The sequence below is a fragment of the Curcuma longa genome, chromosome 14, assembly GCF_044706935.1.
Source record: "Curcuma longa cultivar G26 ecotype Majalengka, Jawa Barat chromosome 14, ITB_CL_G26_1.1, whole genome shotgun sequence".
NCBI lineage: Eukaryota > Viridiplantae > Streptophyta > Magnoliopsida > Zingiberales > Zingiberaceae > Curcuma > Curcuma longa.
Window position 1 is genome coordinate 7,537,183 of NC_133874.1, and position 24,985 is coordinate 7,562,167.

The window sequence follows — 24,985 nt, forward strand, 5'->3', positions numbered from 1 at the left end:
TCTAGAAAATACTTAGGAACAATTTTCATAGAGCACTATGAGCTACATTTTAACTAAATTTGTTAATTAGATCGACTTAAATCACTGGTTAAATTATAAAATTATTATATTTATCCATAAATTATGTATTTAAGCAAGGACAACAATTTAACCATAAGAAATGAAGGTCATTTGGTTAAATATTTTTTAGTTCGGATATTTGATACTATTTAGTTTGGTGTAACCAAATCAACATAAGTATTCAACCATAATTAGTATATTACATAAATCGAATTGTGAATGCTTGAAAATCATTGGAATATCAAATGATTTGCTAAAAAATAATGCATTATTTTTTACTTTACTTAACAGTAAAAATCTAATCCAAATTAAACAAAATTAATAAATTTGGATGGCAGTTTTATGTTTTTTTATATAAAAATAAATCAAAAGCAATAGAAATTAAACAAATCAGTGACACCAAAAGAAAATGTAGCCGTAGGCCCGTAGCTTAATCATTTGAAGTCGCATCAGTTGACATATGGAAGCCCAAACTGTCCGCACACGTATAAGGATTACTTGTCATAATACTAATCACAATGGACTAAAACATGATTAAATTTAATAAATCAGTTACGTGCATGATAAATTTGAGATAAAATTTTAAAATAAAATAAATAATTACAATTATATTGTTATGACTTTCATATCTGTAAGTGTAGGTTTATTTTATATAAATAATTAAAAATTACGATAAAATTATATTTTAGATGCTATTAAACTTTTAAATCGTATAGCAAACCGAAACGATACTGATCCAAATCAAACTAGCCACGTGGCGGTTTAACTTTCCAAGAGTAGTTAATAAATTTGAAAGTAGTTTTATATCAGACCGGTCCAACGGCAGCAACGACAAACATAATTAGATTCTGTTTTAATTATTATAAACAGTGTATTAGCGTTCGAAATAGAAACGTAATTAAATTAAGTCGCTTTGGGGGAAATAAAATTAATTCGAAAAGTTTTGGACCGCGAATCGGAGACCCTAAAAGAGACAAAGTACGTCTGCCTGTCACTTTATGGGACCTGCATGATTCGGTTAATTGGGGGGCGGGTAGGAATGTAGGTATTTTGAAACAATAGAAGAGGATGAGAGAAAATGACGTGGGCTTCACCTCTCGGTCTTTGCATCCACTCCACATGAAACCCGAAGCAGGGAAGGGCAGCGGAGCGGAGAAAGGTGGTCGAGGAGGCGAAAGGTGCGATTTTTTCGTCTTTTTCTGCGATTTTTTGTGCGCCGTATTGGTTTCAATTTCCGTGATTTCGGTTGGGAGATCGATCCGATTCCACTCGGAAGCTTCCTGAAACGAGGGGAGGATCACGTGTGGCCGTCGATCTCTTCCACTCCAATTCGTCTTCCCTGGTGTCCGTTGAAGAACTCCAGTGGATTGCAGTGTTTCCTTCGAGTTCTTCGGGCGTGGATCGTCTCCGATTTTGATATTTTGGGGTCATTGTTGTTCCGCATGTTGCTTTCGTCCCTTCTCCAGGTGTTTTTTCCCCTAGGAAATTGATAAGATTATATATTTTTTTCTCGTTGCAGATATAGTTTCTAAGGTGTTGGTTTGAGTTCTTCGTTTCGAGTCAGGAAGTGCTGTCGGATTGGCTTGGGTGATTGTATCAGAGTTTTGAATCGCAGTGCATGTTTGAATGAGAAGCGATGGATCTGGAATTCAAAAGAAATCGGTTGTTCACCATGAAGTGAGTTAGAGTGTAGTTGTTGATTCCTTATAAGATAGAAAAGAGGCTTCTTGAAGGGGGAGTTCGGGTCTTCTTCTCTTGACGTGGACAGGTTTACTTTGTCGTCATAAATTCTATCAGGAATTTCACTGAATGGCCTAAAGGTTCTGTTGTGAAAATCTGAATCAGAATTGGTTGGTTGGTGAAATTTTCAATCGTTTTATCTAGCAACAAATGAACATATCAGAATGAGAGGCCTAATGTTTGAATGGAACCCTTTGGAAAGAGGTTCCCTAATCTATCAAAGTTAGTGAAATCCTGGATTACTTCAAAGACCGAGCCAGATTCAATTTCAAGGGCCTTTTGGATGCCTGATGATAGTTGTATGGTATGTTATGAATGTGATTCACAGTTTACAATTTTCAATCGCAGGCACCATTGCCGGAAGTGTGGGCGCATTTTCTGTGCTAAGTGCACCTCAAATTCTGTCCCTGTAAATTCGTATGACTCGGAGAGTCTCCAGGAGGAAGGGGAGTTTATTCGTGTGTGCAATTTTTGCTTCAAGCAGCGGGAGGATGTGACGACCTCAAGAAATGAAGCAGAACCATCAAACCCAATTCTTACTCGTTCCCTTTCAAATACAAGTTTCGATAGCACAAAGTCCAGTGGTGCTGGTAACAGTAGCTTGTCAACAGCAGTTTCTTACACATACTCAGGCGGAGCTTACCAGCAAGTGTCCTATGGTCCTGCTCTCAGTCCCAGCCATTCTGTTCAGTTGGAAAATTGCTTTGACAAACAAGACTTACTGATAAGAGAGGGCTGCATGGATTCCTTGGTTGATAAGGATGACCATTCACCAACTCAATTCGAACTTTGCTTAAACAGGTGTGTTTATCTTTCTAATAACATTATCTCTATAGCAGCCTGCTATTCACTTGGCAATGGGATTGGTAATGTCTCATAATATTCATGCATGACCATATGATAACTCTCTGCTTATGTCATTGTATGCCATAAAATCCTCATGTCATTCAATTGTGATTGGCCTTAGGGTCCTAACAGATTATAATATTTAATCCACAAGATTAGAGCAGGTGGCTATATGTTCGTCCAACGCTTAACCTATAGAATTCAGCAGATGAATTAAATTAGATAACATTGTACCGTTAGCAAACACATCATAATCCAAAAGGGCCGTCATGTTGTTTTTTTTAAAGCTTTTTCAACCTGGAGGAACTGGCTGTAATTCATTATTTCTGAAATAGCCAAAGGGGAATATGCTACTTCTGCTATTATAAATAACTAAATTTTATTTAACCAATACCTAATCTATGCAAATTGGTGCATAGATGAGATAAACCAGTGCTACATTTAACAAGGCAATATTATTCAAAAAAGGCCATCTTGTTGCTTGTCCAACCTGGTGAACTGAATGAACTTTACTTTTTGAAATAACAAGTTGATGACTTGTGTATTGAGCAACATAAGTGTAACTATAGTTTAACATAATGCGTACGCACATATACCTACATATATGAAGTCTAAATTAAATTAGGCATTTTTTAAAATCTTTTGTTTCTTTGATAAAGTAATACATGAAGTTTGGAACAAACATGTTAATGTATCTAATACTTCTGGTTTCCACCTTAGCTCTTGCTTTGGTGTTTTAATGATTCCGTTTATATATATCAACTTAAAATATTTATTAATTAATTAATGTGCATTTGAATTGAGTAATTATCCATATGAGAGAATATGTGGAGTCAACTTTCATGAACACATTGATTTTGTTCGAAAAGAGAAACAAAAAATCTAAGATCAATTATTGAATTTGATAATTAATTTGAGGAACAACTATATAAATTTTTATTAGAAGGTGTGCCATATAAAATTTGTTTGCAAATTAGATCCCTTATATTAAAAAAATCTTGACTAGTTTGAAATTTGTACATGATTCTAAATTTAGGTTTTTCTGTTGTAGACAAGTTCTGCACATAAAAAATATTTTGAATGATAGAACTTTGTCTACATTTTAATTACTGTCATCAGGATGTCATATTTTCTTATTCCTGAAATTTTATGGCGTTCTTATTTATAGGAGATTCTCTATCTTCAAAGGTATTTTGGAGAATTAAACTTAAATTCATAGTTTTCCTCTGGTTATACAGGAGTGATGATGATGAAGATGATTATGGAACATGTCGGTGGGGTTCAGAAGAACAAAGGTATGCTAACTCTAATGAATTCTATGGGCCACTTGAATTTCACGAATCTGGGAAGACCTGTGGATCACAGAAAGCTGCTGAAGGAAATATTAGCACGCATGAAATCACTGTTCTTTTGCCTGACAACAGAAACTGCCAAACTCATTTAAGCACTGATAAGGTAGAAGAACATTGCACAGTAAATAATGGTGAATGTGATACTTCATCTTCCATATTTGGTGTGGATGCTACTCATGCAGAACCTATGGATTTTGAGAGCAATAAGCAACTTTGGCTTCCTCCGGAGCCTGAAGATGAAGAAGATGAGAGAGAAGCTGTTTTATTTGATGATGAAGAAGATGCTACTGCAGGAGAGTGGCGCTATATGCGTTCATTAAATAGCTTTGGAAGTTTTGAGCACAGAAATAGGGACCGATCCATTGAGGAACATAAGAGAGTCATGAAAAATGTTGTTGAAGGACACTTTAGGGCTTTGGTGGCTCAACTTCTTCAAGTTGAAAATTTACCTATTTCTGAAGAAGGAGGCAAGGAAACCTGGCTAGATATACTAACCTCTTTGTCATGGGAAGCAGCGACACTTCTTAAACCAGACACTAGTAGTGGTGGAGGAATGGATCCTGGATTATATGTCAAGATTAAGTGCCTAGCTTGTGGGCGTCGCAGTGATAGGTAAGTTGATGTTCAATGTTTTGAAATGCTGATTAGACTTTTAGGGATCATTTGATATGGAGGTTCAAATTCCCAGGAATATCTTTCCCTAAATATCCATTGAAATGTTATGCCCTTGAAATTTATTTCCAGGAAGATAATAAAATACATTTGGATATTATAGTGTAAGATGTACAAAATCTGAAGACCAAAATATTGTTTGCGAGTGCTTAAAAGACTAAAATTTAATTAAACTTTGGATGACTTAAAAGACCTAGATATAATACATCAGTAGACAACTACATTAAGAAAAGTAGAAAAATATACATAGTTGGTTACTACTAATACTTTTAACTGCTACACACCAAAGTACATTAAATATTCAAGTATTTAAAGTGTTACTATTTAAAACACATTTTTGTAAAACAATAACAAAACAATGCTTGCTTTTACAAATGCTAAATGTGGTTTGTGTACAACTGATGATATATGAAACTACAAAGGCAAAATAAAAATAACCTAAGTTTCTCAAAACCAAACACATGGGACTAATGGCCCATCACCTTGGTCTGGTTTTTATTCCTATCCAAAATCCCATTGCATAGGAAGCAGTACCTAGCCCATCAAATCCCACTTCGATGATATATGGAACTTGGGTTTTTGAACATTCTGACCAATTCTCATGCCATGAGTATATATATATATAGTCCATGATGGTATTTTTAGTTGACTTCACTTGATAATTGCAAATGATCCTTCTCCATAATGGGATGTACCCTTCATGATAATGAAATATAAATGGTGCACATTGTTGTTATAGGATCAGTTATCATGATTTGGTCTGTGTATTGTTGGATGTTTCCTTGATTCTTAACATAATTTTTTCCCTTGTTTTCTTTTAGTATGGTGGTGAAAGGAGTTGTGTGCAAGAAGAATGTGGCTAACCGACGTATGCCTTCAAGGATTGAGAAAGCTCGCTTACTACTCCTTGGTGGAGCTCTTGAATATCAGCGAGTATCTAATTTGTTTTCTAGTATTGATACTCTGTTGCAGCAGGTTTGTTGGGCCGTTATTCTTGACCTACATATTTCATGTAGATGCTTAACTAGTACTTTATATTTCATATTTCATAAATTATTCAGGAAATGGATCACTTAAAGATGGCAATTGCAAAGATAGATGCTCACCACCCCAATGTTCTTTTGGTTGAAAAATCAGTTTCACGTTTTGCTCAAGATTATCTTCTTGCTAAAAATATTTCACTTGTTTTGAATATCAAAAAGCCACTTCTAGAGCGTATAGCACGCTGCACTGGCGCTGAGATTGTCCCTTCAATTGATCGTCTTTCATCTCCTAAGCTAGGGCATTGTGACATGTTTCATGTGGAGAAATTCGTTGAAGAACATGGCAGTGCCTGCCAGGAGGGGAAGAAACTCATAAAGACATTGATGTTTTTTAGGGGATGCCCAAAACCCTTGGGTTGTACAGTAAGTGCTCAAGTTTCATAGTTTATTTCTTACTTTAGTTATTAAGTACTTATAGTTGCAAACTCAAACATTATTGTTGACATTTTTATTGGGTCAACTCTTGAAGAAAGCAAACTCAAGAGAAATTGATTTTACAGGTTCTTAAATTTCTGCCCCCCCCCCCCCCCCCCCCCCCCCCCCCCTCTTTAATATAAGGTTGCTTCCTCAAGTTCTTTTATGTTTCTGAAGATAGCTACATTGATGCTGATGTTTTCTCATTTGAGTTTATAAGCACACAAGGTCTTAAAGATTTATCCGAGTATCCTTTTTTTGTTTTACAGATTTTACTTAAGGGTGCCAGTGGCGATGAGCTGAAGAAAGCCAAACATGTTCTTCAATATGGAGTTTTTGCAGCATATCATTTGGCATTGGAAACATCTTTTCTTGCTGATGAGGGGGCATCTCTTCCAGAACTTCCATTGAAGTCTCCCATTACTGTTGCACTTCCAGATAAACCCTCAATCATAAACCGATCTATATCCACAGTTCCTGGCTTCATAACCTCTCTATCTGATAAGTCGCAATCTAATAATCTTGTGCAAACTTCTGGTAAATCAGATCCCAATTTAGGAGCAGAAACTGGATCAGTGTTACCACTTTCTTCTGAATATAATATTTCTCAGACCAATTTCTCTCTCCCTAATTCTGACAGTGCAGCTGTAAATAGGCATGATCTTTTGGTTGACAGGGGCAACCAACTGAATAATATGGGAGAACAATGCCTAGCTCCTTTTGTCTCTTTGTCTCACACAGTTACAGATCCAAGATATTTCTTTGGCCATTCTGCATGTCATTCTGGAGAAGAGAATAACACAGGCTTTTTAAGAGGTAATGAACCTGGATGCATGGAAATTCATAACGAAACAACTCTAATTCATCCATTCCAAACATCCAACTTTCACAAAAGCATAGGAACCTTAAAGGATGCTAGGGGGACAAACTGTGATGTGCAAAGAGATGACTTAAAAACTATAAAAATACAACAAGATAATGTAAGAAATGATGACCTGATTGCAAAGGAAGAATTTCCACCATCTCCATCAGATCATCAGAGCATTCTGGTTTCTCTATCTTCACGTTGTGTTAGGAAAGGTACTGTTTGTGAACGTTCACATGTATTCCGCTTCAAATATTATGGCAGTTTTGACAGGCCTCTTGGGAGATACTTACGAGACCACCTGTTTAATCAGGTTCCTATTTCTTATTTTGTTTTATTTCCTGTACATGTGCATTTCTTAGAGTGATTTTTCTGAAGTAGCTTTCTACTCTAACACCATGTACTTCAGAGTTACAAGTGTCGCACCTGTGAGATGCCATCAGAAGCTCATATATATTGTTACACTCATCGCCAAGGTAGTCTGACAATATCAGTTAAGAAGCTTGAAGAATTTGTTCTGCCAGGAGCATGTGACGGCAAGATATGGATGTGGCATAGATGCCTACGTTGCCCACGAGTTAATGGACTACCGCCTGCAAGTCCAAGAGTTGTAATGTCTGATGCTGCTTGGGGTTTGTCTTTTGGTAAATTTTTGGAGCTTAGCTTTTCAAATCATGCTGCTGCAAGTAGAGTAGCTTGCTGTGGTCATTCACTACACAGGGATTGTCTACGATTTTATGGGTACTTTTCTTTTACCTTTATTTATCTTTAACACTTGAGAAGATAATTTGTACTGTTCTTGTTCATTGAAGTTTGTCCATACATGACCAGATATGGGGAAATGGTTGCTTGCTTCAAATATGCACCAATCAATGTACACTCTGTCTATTTGCCACCTTCGATGCTGGACTTTAACTACCAGCATCAAGATTGGGTTCAAGAAGAAGCAGATAAGGTCTCATTTAACTCCCAGCACTAATGGTTAGTGCAGAATTATTTGACACTATTGGTGGTTAACTTAATTATTTTATATAATTTGACAGCTGAGTGATATTGCACTTGACTTCTTCACTCAATTACAAAAAACACTGCACCAACTTGAAGAGAAAATGTTTGATGTTGGTTCTCGTGATGGAAACATAAAAGTCCTTGAAGGGATTTTGAAGAAAGAGAGAGAAGAGTTTGAGGTGAGGAAATATAATTACTGCCTCTTTTCTTTTTATATTATTTTCCATGTCTTCATGCAATGATGACCTTCTCATATGGATGAGGATACCTGCTACTTTACTGGTTTCAGGAATCTATTCGGACAGTATCTAAACAGGAGGAAACAGATGTGCAGCCATTTGTTGATATTCTTGAAATTAATAAGTTGCAAAGGAAATTGCTGTTCTTGTCCTATGTATGGGATAAACGAATAAAATTTGCTGCTTCTGCATGTAGTAAAGGTTTGCTGACCAGGAATAAAGAGGATCTAACTCCCAGGGTGGGAAGGAGCTTCACAAATTCAGACTCTTCAGTTTCTATAGCTTCTGCTGAATCCCATAATGGGAGTGGAAGTATAGATGAAAATGATCAATGTAAGCAACCTTCAGATCGTGAGAAACTAGATTTAGAACATGAGAGCACCAAAGTTCTCTCTACTAGCACAAGTGCAAGCGATCAGAATGATTCTCTAGAATTGAATGTCGGTCCATGTAAGGTTGTTTCTGATGGGCAATTTCCTGTCGTGGATGAGCTCTCTAACACCTTGGATGCAAAGTGGATAGGTGACAGTGGTCCTACATTAGTTGATTCAAGAAAATTGAATCCGGAAGACCTAGAAGAAACAACTCATGTGATTTCATCTTCCAAAAATTTTGAAGAAAGCTGTCACATTGATTCAAATTCAACAGCCTCTTCAAATTCCTCTAGATCAGGCGACCATGCTGAAGATGTATCTGTTTTTATCAAGACATCTGTATCTGATCTCTATGCTTCTTTCAACAAGGATATTGACAGTGCCCTTAGTGCATATCATCCTGAAAATATACATATATTTAAGGAGTTATTGCAGAAGGGATGGGGAAGTCTGTTTCTTCCCCTTGGCATTAATGATACTGTCATTCCAATATATGATGATGAACCAACAAGTGTCATAGCTTATGCTCTTGTTTGTGCTGATTACCAATCTCAAATATCTGATGAGCCTGAGAGGCTAAGAGATGGCAGGGAGTCTCCAATTTCTTTCACCACCCAGGATTATGGAAATTCTTACGTCTTTCAATCATTTGATGATATTCCTTTTGAAAGTTTTAAGAGTTTTGGGTCCATTGATGACAGCACCTCGTCCATAGCTGTTAGCAAGGCTCCTCTGACCGTAGATCCACTTGCATCCTCCAAATCAATGCATGTTAGGGTCTCTTTCGCAACAAGGTATAGTGTGACATGCTACTATGCAAGACATTTTAAAGCATTAAGGAGAATTTGCTGCCCGTCTGAACTAGACTTTATAAGGTCTCTTAGTCGATGCAAAAAATGGGGCGCACAAGGTGGGAAGAGCAATGTCTTTTTTGCAAAGTCTCTGGATGATAGATTCATTATAAAGCAGGTTTCCAAGACTGAGTTAGAATCATTTATTAAATTTGCCCCAGAGTATTTCAAGTATCTAACTGAATCCATAAGAACTGGGAGTCCAACATGTTTGGCAAAGATTCTCGGCATTTATCAGGTATCTAATCCTTTCATCCTTTTTCATATCTGATTTTCCATATGTTCTTACTGAAGTTGGTGGCAGTGCAGTTACCAAATATCCTAATCTGTAAAATTTGTCCTCTTGTGCTTCTTAGATCGCTTTAGGGGGAAAAAGTGTGCCTCTTCACTATATCAATTACACTTCTTAACAATTGACATCACACTTCTTGAAGCATAAACTGAAAGCACCAGATTTGCTCTTATTAACCCCTCACTTAAACATCCTACTTTATTTCGTATGCTGACATGAACATGACCACCAATCTAGATAGATCTTTTTCTTATATATTAACCATTTTCATGTGCAAGCAGTACTTTACCCTTTCCTAAAACAAACATTTTCTTTTTATTGTAATATAGGTTGTAGTCAAAAGCTCGAAGGGCGGAAAAGAAACTAAGATGGATGTTCTTGTAATGGAGAACCTTTTATTTGGAAGGTGTGTCAAGTGGTTGTATGACCTTAAAGGATCTTTAAGGTCTCGATATAATGCAGATTCAAGTGGTAACAATAAGGTGCTTCTTGATCAAAATTTGATCGAGGCAATGCCTACTTCTCCAATTTTTGTTGGAAACAAAGCAAAGAGACTTCTGGAAAGAGCAGTGTGGAATGACACTGCATTTCTTGCGGTAAGTATTGACAATTTGGAGAAAGCCTACTTCTCCAACCTATGCCATAATAATTGTTTGTCAACTACTAAGAATACTAAAGTGATCAAAACTATTAACATTGAATGTTCCATCCTTTCTAACTGCTTTTGTTTTTCCAACTCTTTTGTTGACATTTTTCTTGTTTTCTTGTAGTCCGTCGATGTGATGGATTACTCTTTGCTCGTGGGGGTGGATGAGAACAAGCAGGAGCTGGTTCTTGGGATCATTGATTTTATGCGGCAATATACGTGGGACAAGCACCTCGAGACATGGGTGAAATCTTCAGGGATTCTGGGAGGACCCAAAGACGCATCTCCTACAGTGATCTCACCCAAGGAGTACAAAAAAAGATTCAGAAAAGCAATGTCCGCGTACTTCATTGTGGTTCCAGATCAATGGTCACCACCCACCATCATACCAAGTCAATCACAGTCTGATCTTGGCCAAGATGATCAACTAGCTGCCTCACCAAATTAATAAAATGCCAATGTCAACATATTTTTAAGGTTTGAAACGGCTACACTGATCCTACCATGACACCATGCTGGCTGCAGCCAGTCCGATCGATCAATCGATCCTTGCCGAGTGAACCTGCTTCGCTGCTCTCCGCATCCGTAAACATGCTGCTGTTCATGTGAATGCCATCAAAATGTACAGTGGGTGATTGCTCACATTGTTGTGTCATTTCACTCCAAATCTACCCTCATATATAAAATCTTATAGTGTTCTTAGATTTCTGCCTCTTTCCTTGTTTTCCCTACACATGCCCCATTTATTTATTTGTCCAAGGTATGAAACAAGGATGGATGGTGGTCTCCAAATCCATAAACTTGCTCTTTGTCTGCCATTTATTTGTTTTTGTGTCCATGAACTCGATTGTCGTATGCACAGTGGTGTATGTGATACTGGAAGTAGAGGCAGCACTAGAATGAGTGTGTACATTTCAGCCATCACAATAAATCTGATTGCTTAAATTGTATTTCAAGAGTCCAGATCATTGTGATGGAATCATTTATGTTCTTTTTTTTCCTATTTATGCTCTTTTAAGCAACTAGTGAATTAATTAATCATAATCTCTTCATGATTTTGTGTTCTTATGTGATGTAATCATATCAAATCTATGATTCTTGGGCGACAATTGAAGGGCAATTGTCAATTCCATTGATCAAGTTGTATTCTTTTGAAATGTAAAGTAATTAATTTTTATTTAATTATAGTTTCCCCATTTAAATAATGAGGTTCAAAGAGATACATGATTGTGAATTTTGCACCAATTTATCCACCCTTAATTAATGTGGCATCAACGCAATAATAATTATTTTGGAGGTTCATTTTCATAATCGAAATTTTAAAGAAGATATCAAAAATCATCAAACCGAAAAGTATCTTTACAATTAATCAAATAAAATTGATTCAAAATAAAATATAATATCCTTACAACAACTAAATAAAGATTTAAACGGTTCAAAATTCTAATGATGTAAAAGACTAAAATAACCCTAACATAATGATAAAAAATTATTCAAAACTCTAAAAAAAATTTAAATAATATTTTTTAAGTCTAAAACTGAACCATTATACATTATATTCGATAACGAAAAAAATGAGATTCGATTTAACATATTAAAAATCTCATAGTTCAAACTAAGTCAAAAATTATATCCTCTAAGTCATAATAACATCTAATTAACTAAGTTAAAAATTATATCTTCCACGTTATAATAACTTCTAATTATAACAAAATATGATTACACTCACCTTAATTGCCCCGTTACATACTACCACCAAGTGGCTAAGAGATAGATTTTTTTTCCTTTGAGAAACAGTGTCCGAGGATTGATCCCTTGTCTTATTATAGCAAATCTGTCACTCTCTAACCAACCAACCTATAGTAATGGTATCCAAGTGCAAGGTACCGAAATAATCTCAATCAATGAAGAAAAGAAAATGATCAAAACTTTATGATTTATAAAATCGAAAACCTCCAAAATTGTCACGCTTCCTGATCAAATAGATTTTGATTTTTAATTCAAATTGGATGTGTATATTTTTTGTCTGTCCCACCGATTGAATTGAGGGGACTCCAAGAACAAAGTTGCTCAAGTTGCATTGTCCTTGATGATAAGAAAAGGACATCCTCTTTGTTTCTTTAGTGGCCATGAGCCATGATTCATTGCATCCGGAGGAACACTGTCTTCTTCTCCTTCATCTACATGGAAGCTTTTGAAGTCATAGTAGCCCCACCAATCGAACCGGCCGATTAACTGAACAACCAAAGGCAATCGATTGGCCTTATCTGATTAAGCTAGAGCAACCATTTTGGACCAACCGAGTTAATCGAGACAACCAACTATTCCTATATTTAACGAGTTGTCGTCGTCATCTTCGTCATCTTCTTCTTCTTCAATCTTCACAAACTATAGTATCTTCAAAATTGAACTAATCTTAGTCTTACTGATCGAGAGTACGTACCCATTTTGATTTAATATATTTAATAAAATTACAAAGAATTAAACGTAATCACATTTATATGCACATAATTAAAATCTTAAATTATAGACATGCCCAAAATCTAATTAACACGTATCTTTTCCACAGCAAGACAAATCTAATGCATCCATCAATTAGATATCAATCTATCCTTGAAGTTGACTCTTCTATTTTTTTAAGTCAAATCATAATTTCAAAATAAAAAATTGATCCGGCGTTTTGTCACAAAGCACTGAATGCAGTGGCATCTTTAACATGAAATGTTCTTTTTATTATGGATTTCTTATTTTACTATTTTTTAAAACATTTTTTAAAAAAATCTAGAAGCTCAATTGGTACTTTAATGTTGTGGGTGTAAATTAATTAATTAATTTTTATATTTTTACTGCAATGGCACGCAAAAAGTTGTCTTTGATTGTGTGCCAGAATCGAATCCGTAACAGAGAAATCTCACTCTTTTGTCGTTCATAGATGATAACTTTTTGGACAAATATTAAAACTAAAAGGATATTTTTATAAAAAGAAAAATAATAATTAAAGAGACATGAATGGCATTTTTTTTCTTTTTGAATTTTCTTTTTTTTTTTGTAATATGCAAATCTTTATAGTAAATTTTTTTATAAACACAAGTCCATATTTGGATTTTTGAATTTATAAATTTTAATAAATTTATTCTAATCATATCTAATTAATTACAAAAGTATTTTACCAAATTTTAATATTATTGATTCAAGTCATTATAATTGCATTGCAAAGATTTTATAAATCTGTTTTTTATAAGACAATTTTGTAAAGCCCCAAATTTAGTTTTATACGATCTGAATTTTAATTTTGTAAAATTCAATTAATTTAGTGAAATAAATTAATTTAGTAAAATATATGTCTATAAAACCCAAATTTACTAAAATCAAGACATATAGATTTTATGAAAATTTATTTTTAAAATATTTTATTAAAATTTAAATGTTGTATTAATTAATGAGCCTCACATATTATTATAAGGAGCAAAAGAGGTATTTAACAAAGGTAGTGGCTCTTTTGATAATTTTTTCATAATAATAGATGTCTCAAATTTCTAATCTTCAGAAGTAATTAATTACTTTCCTTTTTTAAAAAAAAATTTCTACTCTTTATATTTCCCATAAATTATCAATAATTTAATTGTTCACCAATCAAAATCAAGAAAAAACTTTCTTCTTTTTTAAAAAATTCTAAAAATAAAAGCAATTCATTAATGATCAACACACTAAAATAAATTATAAAATATATCAAATGCATAATAACAGACATTTTTTGGTGGATTATTTTATTCGTCCTAGGTTTTAAAATTTCAAAAAGACCCCACATTATTGCATAATTGACTCAATCATCACCTAAATGAATAGGACTGAGGTCACATTCCGTTAACAATGGCAATGATGTCATTGATGCTACCAATCATGCAACTACCACCATTATATTTTAGTAATTAATACATTTTACCAATTCTTGGTGGAATTGTGATGCAATTCATTCAATCATATTTTACTCATTAATTTAATTAATGTCGTCGCCAGCTGAATATTTTTGACAAGCTCCCTATAGTTAGTCATTTTGCAATGTCTAATAGAAACTTTAATAAGTAATTTCTCAGTGATAAATTAAAAATATAAATATTATTTGGAAATTAGTCTATATAGTTTCACAAATTGCAGCAAATTAAACTTTTAGCGGATATAAAGGCACAGCCTCTTCTTCCATCTCATCTCTCTCTTTCAAAGGTGGAGTCTTTGGCTTCCACACTCTCTCTACTGGCGTTCTGTTCTCCAGGAGGAGGAGGAGAGTCGAGATCGGACGATGTGTGGCGGAGCGATCATCTCCGACTTCATACCGACCGCGCGGCCGGTCACCTCCGACTACCTGTGGCCTGATTTGAAGAAAGGGGGAGGCAATGGGGCCAGGAAGAAGAAGATTAGGGACCGCCGGGCTGCTTCGGAGATCGCGGAAGATGATTTCGAGGCCGATTTCCAGGAGTTCGACGGCGAGTTGATGGAGTTCGGCTTGGAGGACGAGGTGGAGATCGTCGAAGCCAGTCCCAAGCCCTTCGCTTTCAACATGAAAGGTATCTTTTTTCGCTCCTTTCTTTCATGCTTTTCCCCCCTTTCTGATAAATAACGGGATTTTTGTCATTTTCATTCGCCAAAAACTGGATTTTTTTTCACTCTCTCTCTCTCCTACTCCACATACGAATTCATGTAGTTTGGATTTTGGATTATACTTCGTGCATGATGGATCATCGTCGATCCGTCGTCTTGGTATTTTTTTTTTAGCTTGATGTTCTGAAATTAGGTATTGAATTTTTCTTTCGCAAATTTTAACTTTACTTCAAGTATCTTTGTTATTCGGGGGAATTTTTCTCACAAGATCCTATTTTGCACTTTTTCTTCGAACAATTCCTCGTTTTATTTGTTATATTTGTGTTCTTCCAGCCTTAGATCTAGATTCCTTTGTATCAACTGCTTTGTATATTTCATTTTGTTCTAGTTTTTGCTCTGTATGATTTGTATTACTGTTCATCATGCTTTTACTCTGTCGTTTAGAAGTTTGATTTGTTCTCTTTTTGTTCAAATCATTTACTAGTTATCTGCTCATCATAATTTGTTTGGGGATCCTTGTTTTCTAACTTATGGTCTTAGTTCAGCAATTTACGGTACTACTATATAGATCAAGAAACACTAGAATCATAGTCAGATTTTCTCTTACAAAACTTTCATGTTGCTAACCATAAACTACTAATTCATCAATTACTTTCTAATACTGTATGTAGTAGATGGGCCACTCGCTTGCAACAATGTAGGATTTAATGGACCTGCAGCAAGGTCTGCGAAAAGGAACAGGAAGAATCGATACCGAGGAATCCGACAGCGTCCTTGGGGTAAATGGGCAGCTGAAATTAGAGATCCCCGTAAAGGTGTTCGCGTCTGGCTTGGAACCTACAACACTGATGAAGAAGCTGCCCGAGCATATGACGCAGAGGCTCGACGAATCCGTGGCAAAAAGGCCAAGGTGAACTTCCCTGATGAGGCACCACCAACCATTCAAAACATCTCGCGGAGTCTGAATGCCCCAAAAGTTTCTAAACTGAACTCATCAGAGAAGCTCAATTTTAACCAGAATGTGAACTACTTGAATGCACCCTATGAGGAGGATATATATTCTGTTTTTGACTTTATGGATGATAAGGAACCAATCAAGCAATCCATAAACACCAACTCCTTTACAGAGAAGAAGCGAAAATCTCCTGATGATGATTGTGCAAATGACTTTCACTCTGATGGAAGATGCAACTCTTTTGATAGTTCTGAATACGTCTGGGAAAGTGAGGCTAAGACACCCCCTGAGATCACATCAATTATTGCTGCAGCAAATGGTGGAGATGTAGCAGCAACATACCTAGGAGTTGCTCCCCTGAAAAAACTTATCAGCGATACGGAGGAACTAGTCTCTGTCGAGAACTCATCTGCAAATTTGTCTAAGCAATTGTCTGTTCTTGAGTCATACATGAAATTTCTGCAAGAACCATATCTGGAGGGGAGCCCAGATGTATCGGCTGAAAGCCTTCTTATTAGTGACATGATTCAGGAGGTGAACGACGACGATCTTTGGAACTTCAATGACCTTATGCCAATGCCAGTGAATGGTTACTGAGGGATCTCATTCTGTAAATAGTATGCAAGTGTAAGCAAGTTTACATAACCACACAATGTTGGAGCTACCATAAATTTTTTACGCGCATAATCTGTTTCACTTTCTAAAAGAACTTGTCTCTTCAATTTTGTTTCAGGAATCGAATCAGGGTGTTGGAAGCATGGTGAAATAGGCACATCAGCTTCTATATGGTTATGCGATATTGCCTTGTATTTCTCTATTTGAGTACTGAACTCTGGTGTGTGTTGTAGAACCTCATATTTCCTTATGTTGGTACTATGTTTATCGACAAATAATGCTACTTGTTTGTGCTTATCTAGCCACATTGTGTGTCTGTAACTCATTACTGCATCTGAATTGTTCTTTTGATGTTAGTTTGTACTTCGGAATCGTTTGGGACTTGATAAAGAGTTTTGTTGATCATTTGTTGCTTCATTTGATTGATGTTTAGACTACATCGACTAACTTGATTACTAGGTGGGTGCACCATGATGAGTAAGAAATCTTACCACAAAGAAACAAAGATAGCAAAAGTATTCAAGAAATGGACAAAATGTTGCTCCTTCAGGTTACAAAGAACACTCTCAATCTCTTTCTATATCAATGAAGAAAAAAATAACTATAACTTCACCAAACTAGATATATGATTCAATGTCATCATATTGATACTCTTTGGACAAAGAAACATTTAATATATTCAAAATCAACAATATTTTCTATAGAATTAGTCATTAGCAGACTGGATATCAACAAGAACATAGCACAATCTGCAAAACACTAGTATTTGTTACATCCATGGATTAACTACAAGTGATAAACTGTCTCAGAGCTCTCAGTTTCCAGACTGAACATTAATGTTATGATTTAATTAACCATTGCAGTTGTAGCAATAGTGATCCTCCTGGGACATTGGAGATGCACAAATGTAGCAGAAACAGCAGCTACACCTTCAAAGAAACCAAAAAAATATATGCAAAAATAAAATTGTGTTGTGTGCCATAAGAAAGAATTAAACGTGAATCATATAACTATCAAGCCGACCTCATTTAGTGGGATAAATTACCTGCATTTCATAAACCTGCAACCTTCAATCCTCTCCACCATGATCCTGCATTGCGGGCATCTCTGCCACTTGAGCTTCGCCGATAACTCCTGCAGCAACACATCCTCCTCCGCCTCGACTGCCTCTTGTGAATCCCCACACACCCTTCCTTGGTGCCATGGCACCCTACATCGAGTGCAAAACATTCTTCTGCCAAAATATATGTATAACTATAATGATAAGATCTATTTATGATACAATTAACACGATACGATACGATACGGATACGATATGAATTGGGGGACAGTACCTGCAATGCCCGCATTCTGCCTCTCTCAAGGCCTCATGGTCATCAGCTTCCATCATCCCTGAACAATCAGTGTAAGGGCAGTAAACCTTGGCCTTCACCATGGAGTGGCATAGGATGCTGCACCACCTCTCGAACGTGCTGCCATGGAGCACCCACTGGCAGCTGAGGGGTTCCAGAACCCCCTCCCTGCAACCTGGCTCAGGGCACCTGATCATGGCCGTGTTCTCATCGAGCTTCGACTCGACATAGCTGTTGATGCAGGAGAGGCAGAAATGGTGGTGGCAGGAGCTGATCTCCATGAACTGGTGCAGTGGCTTTGAGTCCATGCAGATGCTGCATGAGAACAAGTACTGTGGATGGTAGTTTTCTTGAAAGAGGATCTCTTGCAGCTGCAACTCCTCTGCTAGTATCTCATCGACATCTTCTTCTTCTTCTTCTTCATCGTCATAGTCTCCTTCGATGTCGCTCGAGATCGCAGAGAAGTAGGCTTCTTCCTCGCCTTCCTCTTCTTCTTGTTGATGATGATTGTAGTGGCAATCGTGATCAAAGATGGATTGAGACAAGCCCATTTCTTTCCCCTTGGAACAAATTTTCTTTTATTCTTGGATTATTTTTTTTTCGTTTGGAAAATATATAGAGAAGAGGAATATGAATTGGATTGCTTGAGAGTAGCAATTACTTGCCGATCAGAGTTTTTGTGAATTTCCTATGAAATTCCAAGAAATTTATATCTGAAGAGGTGAAGATGGAAAGCTTCAAAGTAGAGTTTATTTAGACTATTTCAAAAATTATTAAATTGTTCATCTTTAATTTCACCACATATTCCTTTGCTTTCTCTAGGATGCAATCATAACTAATTAAACAATTCACTTGGCTGTCTTTTATCGTCAGTTCCTTCACAAATTGGTAAACAGAACAGTGGGACTTGTTCAATCATCTCATAAAATTACAAAGAACAAATCTTGTTGGAGCATAATTAATATATATCCGTGGATTAAATTTTTTATTTAATTTAAACCAACAATAACTTGCCAACTGCCTTTTAATATCATTCTTTGCCAATCATCTCAACAATTTATATTAACTTTATATATATATATATATATATAAAAGGGTGATGTGAATTCAAATAATAAATAGATTTTATAAATTTTTTTACAAATAATTTAAATCTTCAATGTTATAAAATTCTAATTTCCATAATCAAAATCTCATTTTACAAAAAATAATTTTAATGACAAAGACTTAGGAAAAAAGTAATTTAAATCCAAGGACTTAGAAACTTAATGATGAAGCCTGCAATTAATTATTCTCACACTGGTAAAATATATATTGCTTTGAATGCTTCAAGTAAATTCCCTTGTTGCGTTTGATAAAAGGATCTTCTGAAATTTTGCTAATTAAAATAACTGAAATTCAATGTCCTTCAAAATTGTATTTTAGTCACTAACTTCTCAACCTTGCTTTACATTTCCCCATTAGAATTATTATTTATTATTATTTTGCATGAATACTAGTTTGTACTAACTGTTTGATTATAAAAATTAAAAATTTCAGGTTTCAACTGCAACAAAAAATTAATATTTTGTTTAGCACTTTAGAAGGCTTGAATACTGTCTGTGGGGATATAAAAATTATTTGTAAAATTCTTAAAATAGAGTACCTATTTTGAACAATAAAAAAATGTTTATAGGGAATATGAATTATTCTGTTTTGTTCGAATTGCAAGATAGAGATGTGTGTTTTGTTTTCCCTTTATTATTTTTATTTTATAATAATCAGTTCACACAAAAATTCCATTTCACCACTTTACCAGAATAATTAACGTTAATTTTTTTTAAAAAATAAATTTATTTTTATCATAAACTAAATTTTCTCTAGTATTTTTAAAAATTATCATATAAATTATTTATTTATCAATAAAAAATACAAAAATAAAATACGAAACTGAGATTTACACAAGTAGAATAATAAAATATAAAATATGCATTCAATAGGATAAGTAAAATATCAATAAAATATTCAGCTAGAATGCGACGATGCTAAAATTCATACAATTGACATCTATAAATAGTTGGAACAACACAATCCCAACACAAACATTGATAATAGACAGCAAACCAAGAGAACACAAACAAGCTACAAAGTGACACGAGAAAATGTTTCTAAACATAGGTCACAAATTTAATTTGACAAGAGAGCACATACAAATGTTCCGAATGCATATGCACTACAACACTGTTTTATCTCATGAATACTAACTAATAATTCCAATAGTTAACATGATGATAAAGATCGGAAATTGGTGGTAGTATTTCTACCTTTCTTTTAACTCTTGTTCAAACTTGTGTAGTTTCTCACGGATGGGTGCTAAAAACGACCTCATGTCCTTGGATATGCGGCTCTTGTCCACTGCTTCCAAATCCTGTTCTTCGCTAAGTCTCACTTCCATCTGCAAAAGCAGGCAAGTTAAAGTATCATCATCATCATCACTAAACTGCTATTTAAAATTGATTAGTTGGCCGAATACAATCTTTCAAATAAAATAATAATAATAATACACTGTTATTCATTTATCAGTAAAATGAAAACCTCAACGAGGGAATATTTAAATAGAATGAAAATGAACTGGCCTCCACAATTATCTTTTCATCATTGGACTAGTAACAACATTTAAATTAGTGAAATTATTTTACCACATTGGCTATGATTTTCTTTGATCTTGCTCAGTTACTCACCTCTTTCACTGATTCAATGGGTCTAACAATAGACTCTATAGCTCGTCTTTGAAATATGTCAGTATATTCTCAGCCTATTTAGGTTCAAATAATAACACATTCTATTTTTTGGTTTGTAGTAAACTCAGCATGTTAGTACCATTCTCATCTTGTTACCTTATCCATAAAGTATGATGAACTGTATCACAATCTTATAATTTTTACAGTTTTTTAGCCTAGGCAGCACATGGAGTTCACATGATACTCCAAAAATCATTCTCCATTTCAACCATCCACATTTTGTCATGTTAGTGCTATCTTTCAATATTTTGTGATAGAATAGTGAAGCTGTGATATCTAAAATTCTTGCTGCAATTAAGATGACGACAAAATAGCCACATTATTAGAGCATTGCGATGTACAGACATGAATCTAGATGGCATCTTACCTCCAGATCTTCGACTTCACCAAATGAGAACTCAGGGATATCTAAGTGGCCTTTGATCTTCTTGAGTTCATTTTGGATTTGCCATTCACCTGTTCCATAACCCATTAGAGATTAATACACCAAATAGCAAAAGAGGTTAAGCTGGAGTAGATGAACTAGAAGTTAAGGTGGATAGTATTCTATACCTTTGAATTTTAAAGTCAATTCATAGGTATAACCAACTCTCTTCTTATTTCGTACAATCACAAGGAATGCCTGCAAGGCCAAGATGGTAACAGAATGTTATCTGAGATGCTTTTAATGGAATTGGTCCGACAATAACCACACAAGTAAAGAACAGCAAGATAAATTCTTAGACAGAATTATTAAAACTAGTTGATCCGGCCAGAAACGGACTGATCTTCCAAACAGTCCAGTTGTAATAATGAGATCAGATTTGCATTCAATCTCAATAAAATCTGGTTCATTCGTTCAATTGGCAAGTTTTTATCAAACCAGGAAAACTGGTCGCTATGCTTAGGACACAATTAGCACCAGGTCTGCAAAATTTGTATAAATTTGGGCAATTCCTTTTTGAAAAATAAAAACGTAAAAGTATAAATTGTTTATTGTTGCATGGTAGGCATTATACACGGTGTAAAGAAACTATGAAGAATCACAAACAAGCAGTTGAAGCTTGGGTAACAGATGGAATTTTCTCAAAACCTACTTACATCTCCTGAACATTTGGACACATCTTCAATATATGCTTTGCCATTTGAGAACTCCAATGAGTCCAAACACTTGAGCAATTCCTGATGAGATCAAACCCATTTTCATTTTCATTTTCATAAACAAACAGGCAAAATAATGTTCCTAAAGGGGTCACACCATCTCCGCAAGGTGGTTATTATACCTTTATCCTGTTGCTTGCCCATGTATTCAGGTTTTTCTCCTCCCAAGTACCAGCCTGCAAATTCATCCAAATTGTTGATTCAAAAATGTCATCCGTGAATAGAGGAGTGAAGAATGACTAGAAGAGAAAACCCTAAATGAGTTCTTCTCAACTGATATTGTTCACAACTGGCATGTGTAAAGTCTATTTCTATTACTAAAATTAAATAAATAAGGAAAACAGAATAAACTAATGGATAAAGACAATGATGACCAAAAAAGAACTTTTTGTAAGATATGCAAGGGAAAAAAAGGGCAAGGGATCACAACAATAATTTTAGCCATAGGACAAAAATTAGTTCTTGAGTTTAGTTAATGTATGCCAAAAGAGATTATTGGAAGCAACAAATATTTAAAATATTTGGAATATATTGTGACAAACAAAATCTGGATGAAAATATTATTGATTCTAAAGTTGAAGGGGCTTTTAATTATCATATCAATGTTGTTTGTCCATTAGCCTAAATTGAGATTTCTTGTTTAAAGTCTAAAACTGAAATTTCCATGGGCATGTCTACTAAAGGAGAAGGGAAAGTTTAGAGAAAAGAGGAGAAAGCATTCAGTTCACTTGTCAACTTCGAAAAGAAAAAGGCAAGGTAGGAAGAGAGAAATTTGGAGCTCCTTTCCCCACTTAATGTTCCATTGAAAATTGGAAGAGGAAAGAAATATTGAATATATATATATATATATATATATATATATATATATATATATATATATATATATATATATATATATATATATATAATCCCTGCAGGTTTTTGTGAATGACAAAAATCAAAGGGTTATTTTCTCTCATTTATGCTTGCCTTCCCAATTATAGAGAATTAGGAGAGATAAAATAAGGTAAATGCTTATGTGTAGAAATTACATTAGAAAAAATAGGTTAACATAATGATAGATAATGAACTTCAAAGGAAACATTAATAAGTAAGAAATATATAAATGACAATGGCAAGGTCAATACTGATGACGACTCAACATTAGCTGCCACAAAGACATCCATTAGTTAGCACTTTGAAGTTGAAACAAATGGCTTGCTAACTAATGCAGAACAATAAAGTTGGAAAATAATTTGACAATCATAAATAATTGGGCAAATACATTATCATAGTTGACCTATGAAATAGAGAGGAACAAGGAATAAAAGAAGAAAAGGATGAAGGAAAAATAAAGAGAACAACGGTAGATATAGGAAAGAAGGGGAATTTTTATGTGGATTTATGTATGTGATTGTAACAAAAAGTTCATGCATAGAATTATAATATATTCATATATGAAATAGTGTTCACCTAAAGAAATCTAGTTAAACATGAGCAAAAACTACCTCTTTATTTTAATTTATGCTAAAAAAAACTTATAAACTCCAAATGCTTTTAATTTATCAACAAAAGAAACAAATTGATTGCTACTCAAGATTAAAAGAAATAGCATTGAATATCTACAAGATAATCAGGAAAATACTTAGAAAATAACTTTTTCAGGAACAGTTAAGTGTATAAACGAAATAGTGAGAGGGAAATGAAGTTATATTCACGTTAAAAAATAACCAGGAATAATTAACTAACAGATAGCTAAATGCTCATGATACTGATGACATTCTAACCCATTGGTCTTAAATTCAATATAGTCAACCACATAAATGAAGAATTGAAATTTACAGCTAATTGATCTGTGTTTATGAGTTAGGTCAAAGGGGCTTAAATCTTACCAAATGATAGCTCAAAATGAACGATCCTTCTTAAGACCTGAGTATGCATAATGAATCTCCAAGGATATTCCAAATGCAAATTTCAATTATGTAATGATTTGAATCTAACTAGCTATAGTTGTATATGATTAACTAATAAATTCTCTTCTTTCCTTATCTAAGAATTTCTACTGTTCCTAATTCTAATTTTTCGCAATTCTTTTCCTCTTTCTTTCTCACATCTTTGTCCACAAAAGCCTAAAGAATATCACAAAATTAGATTAGCGTAACGACATGAAACAATAGTAAACCAAAGGAAAATCCACATATTTCGTTCGTCTGGGAAACATGGGAGAGAGAAAAAAAATAAATTTCGAAACTATTGAAGAATTTCATATATTACTGTGGCCTAACAAACGCCTTCAACGCAACATATAAAATGCATCATGTTCTCTCCGGATCATACTTTTCTCCAGAAAAATATTCATTGAGCAAGAAAAAAAATTTACATTTTCCTAACCAGCGCCTTCAAACCAACATAAAAAATGCACCATGTTCTCTCCGGTTCAATTTCTTTTGCATCAAATAGCAATGCCAGCAAAACAACTTGTGGTGAAAACGCAAGGTACCTGATTCCAGACGGATCCGAGGGTGTTAGGTTGCGCCTGATTAGTGATGTCGGCAGTCGTGAGCTTTCGCGGCACCGGTAGGGGCGCAGCGTCCTCCTGCATGTTTCTCACCCAGTAGGTGTAGGACGTCTGCTGCTTCTCGTCCACCTTGCCGCCCTCCATGTGGAGATTGCCGCTGCCGGAGAAAAGGCGACAGCCGATCCGCGACGCGGAGGACAGAGATCGAAGAAAACGGAAGGCTTCGAGAGACTCCCACAAATTCGTGGCAACAAAAGCGGAGGAGACCGGTCGCTTATGGCGGCCATCAATGGAGTGGAGAAGTGGGCCGAATCGTGACCATTCTAGAAGCTTCCGCAGGCTTCCGCGACCATCGTTGGTTTTATATCATGGCGTTCGAATTAATTTGGGCCTTAATGGTCAAACGGCCCAATTATTTGAATATATGATTTTAAATGAAAATTAAGATATCTATCTTGATTTTTGCCAATTAATTAAAAAAATTAATGATAAAATAATATATGCAAAAATAACTAAAATGAGGTTGATTTTGGTATTAAAAATAATATAATATAATTTGAATATACAAATAAAAGATATAAATTACTTTATTTATAAAATAAACTAACTCTAAATTTTGTTATTACTCATATGTCTTCGCAACTTAAT

General features: G+C 34.9%; 3 protein-coding genes and 1 pseudogene across 6 annotated transcripts; 2 read left to right on the forward strand and 2 right to left on the reverse strand.

Moving 5' to 3' along the window:
• The first annotated feature begins 1,167 nt into the window (after positions 1 to 1,167).
• On the forward strand, positions 1,168 to 11,347 carry LOC141844786 (1-phosphatidylinositol-3-phosphate 5-kinase FAB1B-like). 3 transcript variants are annotated; one of them, XM_074732783.1, is made up of 12 exons: positions 1,168 to 1,238; positions 1,580 to 2,601; positions 3,885 to 4,610; positions 5,492 to 5,645; positions 5,732 to 6,076; positions 6,397 to 7,305; positions 7,402 to 7,733; positions 7,824 to 7,947; positions 8,036 to 8,179; positions 8,290 to 9,702; positions 10,086 to 10,352; positions 10,527 to 11,347. In XM_074732783.1, exons 2-12 carry the CDS (start codon positions 1,985 to 1,987, stop codon positions 10,848 to 10,850), a joined length of 5,355 nt encoding a protein of 1,784 aa, XP_074588884.1. In that variant the 5' UTR covers positions 1,168 to 1,238; positions 1,580 to 1,984; the 3' UTR covers positions 10,851 to 11,347. The 3 variants fall into 3 exon arrangements, with proteins under 3 accessions (XP_074588884.1, XP_074588886.1, XP_074588885.1); XM_074732784.1 differs by lacking the exon at positions 1,168 to 1,238 and adding an exon at positions 1,436 to 1,486; XM_074732785.1 differs by lacking the exon at positions 5,732 to 6,076.
• Positions 11,348 to 14,612: 3,265 nt separating this feature from the next.
• LOC141844982 (ethylene-responsive transcription factor 1-like) lies at positions 14,613 to 16,973 on the forward strand. 2 transcript variants are annotated; one of them, XM_074732973.1, is made up of 3 exons: positions 14,613 to 14,964; positions 15,670 to 16,580; positions 16,687 to 16,973. In XM_074732973.1, the coding sequence occupies exons 1-2, from the start codon at positions 14,700 to 14,702 to the stop codon at positions 16,548 to 16,550; spliced, it is 1,146 nt and encodes a 381-aa protein (XP_074589074.1). In that variant the 5' UTR covers positions 14,613 to 14,699; the 3' UTR covers positions 16,551 to 16,580; positions 16,687 to 16,973. The 2 variants fall into 2 exon arrangements, with proteins under 2 accessions (XP_074589074.1, XP_074589075.1); XM_074732974.1 differs by having other exon boundaries at positions 15,673 to 16,580.
• Positions 16,974 to 17,410: 437 nt separating this feature from the next.
• LOC141844983 (uncharacterized) lies at positions 17,411 to 18,471 on the reverse strand. Its single transcript, XM_074732975.1, has 3 exons — positions 17,903 to 18,471; positions 17,614 to 17,802; positions 17,411 to 17,497 (listed from the first exon to the last, which is right to left on the reverse strand). The coding sequence occupies exons 1-3, from the start codon at positions 18,469 to 18,471 to the stop codon at positions 17,419 to 17,421; spliced, it is 837 nt and encodes a 278-aa protein (XP_074589076.1). The 3' UTR covers positions 17,411 to 17,418.
• Positions 18,472 to 20,062: 1,591 nt separating this feature from the next.
• LOC141845504 (uncharacterized) lies at positions 20,063 to 24,690 on the reverse strand (annotated as a pseudogene).
• Between the last annotated feature and the right edge of the window lie 295 nt (positions 24,691 to 24,985).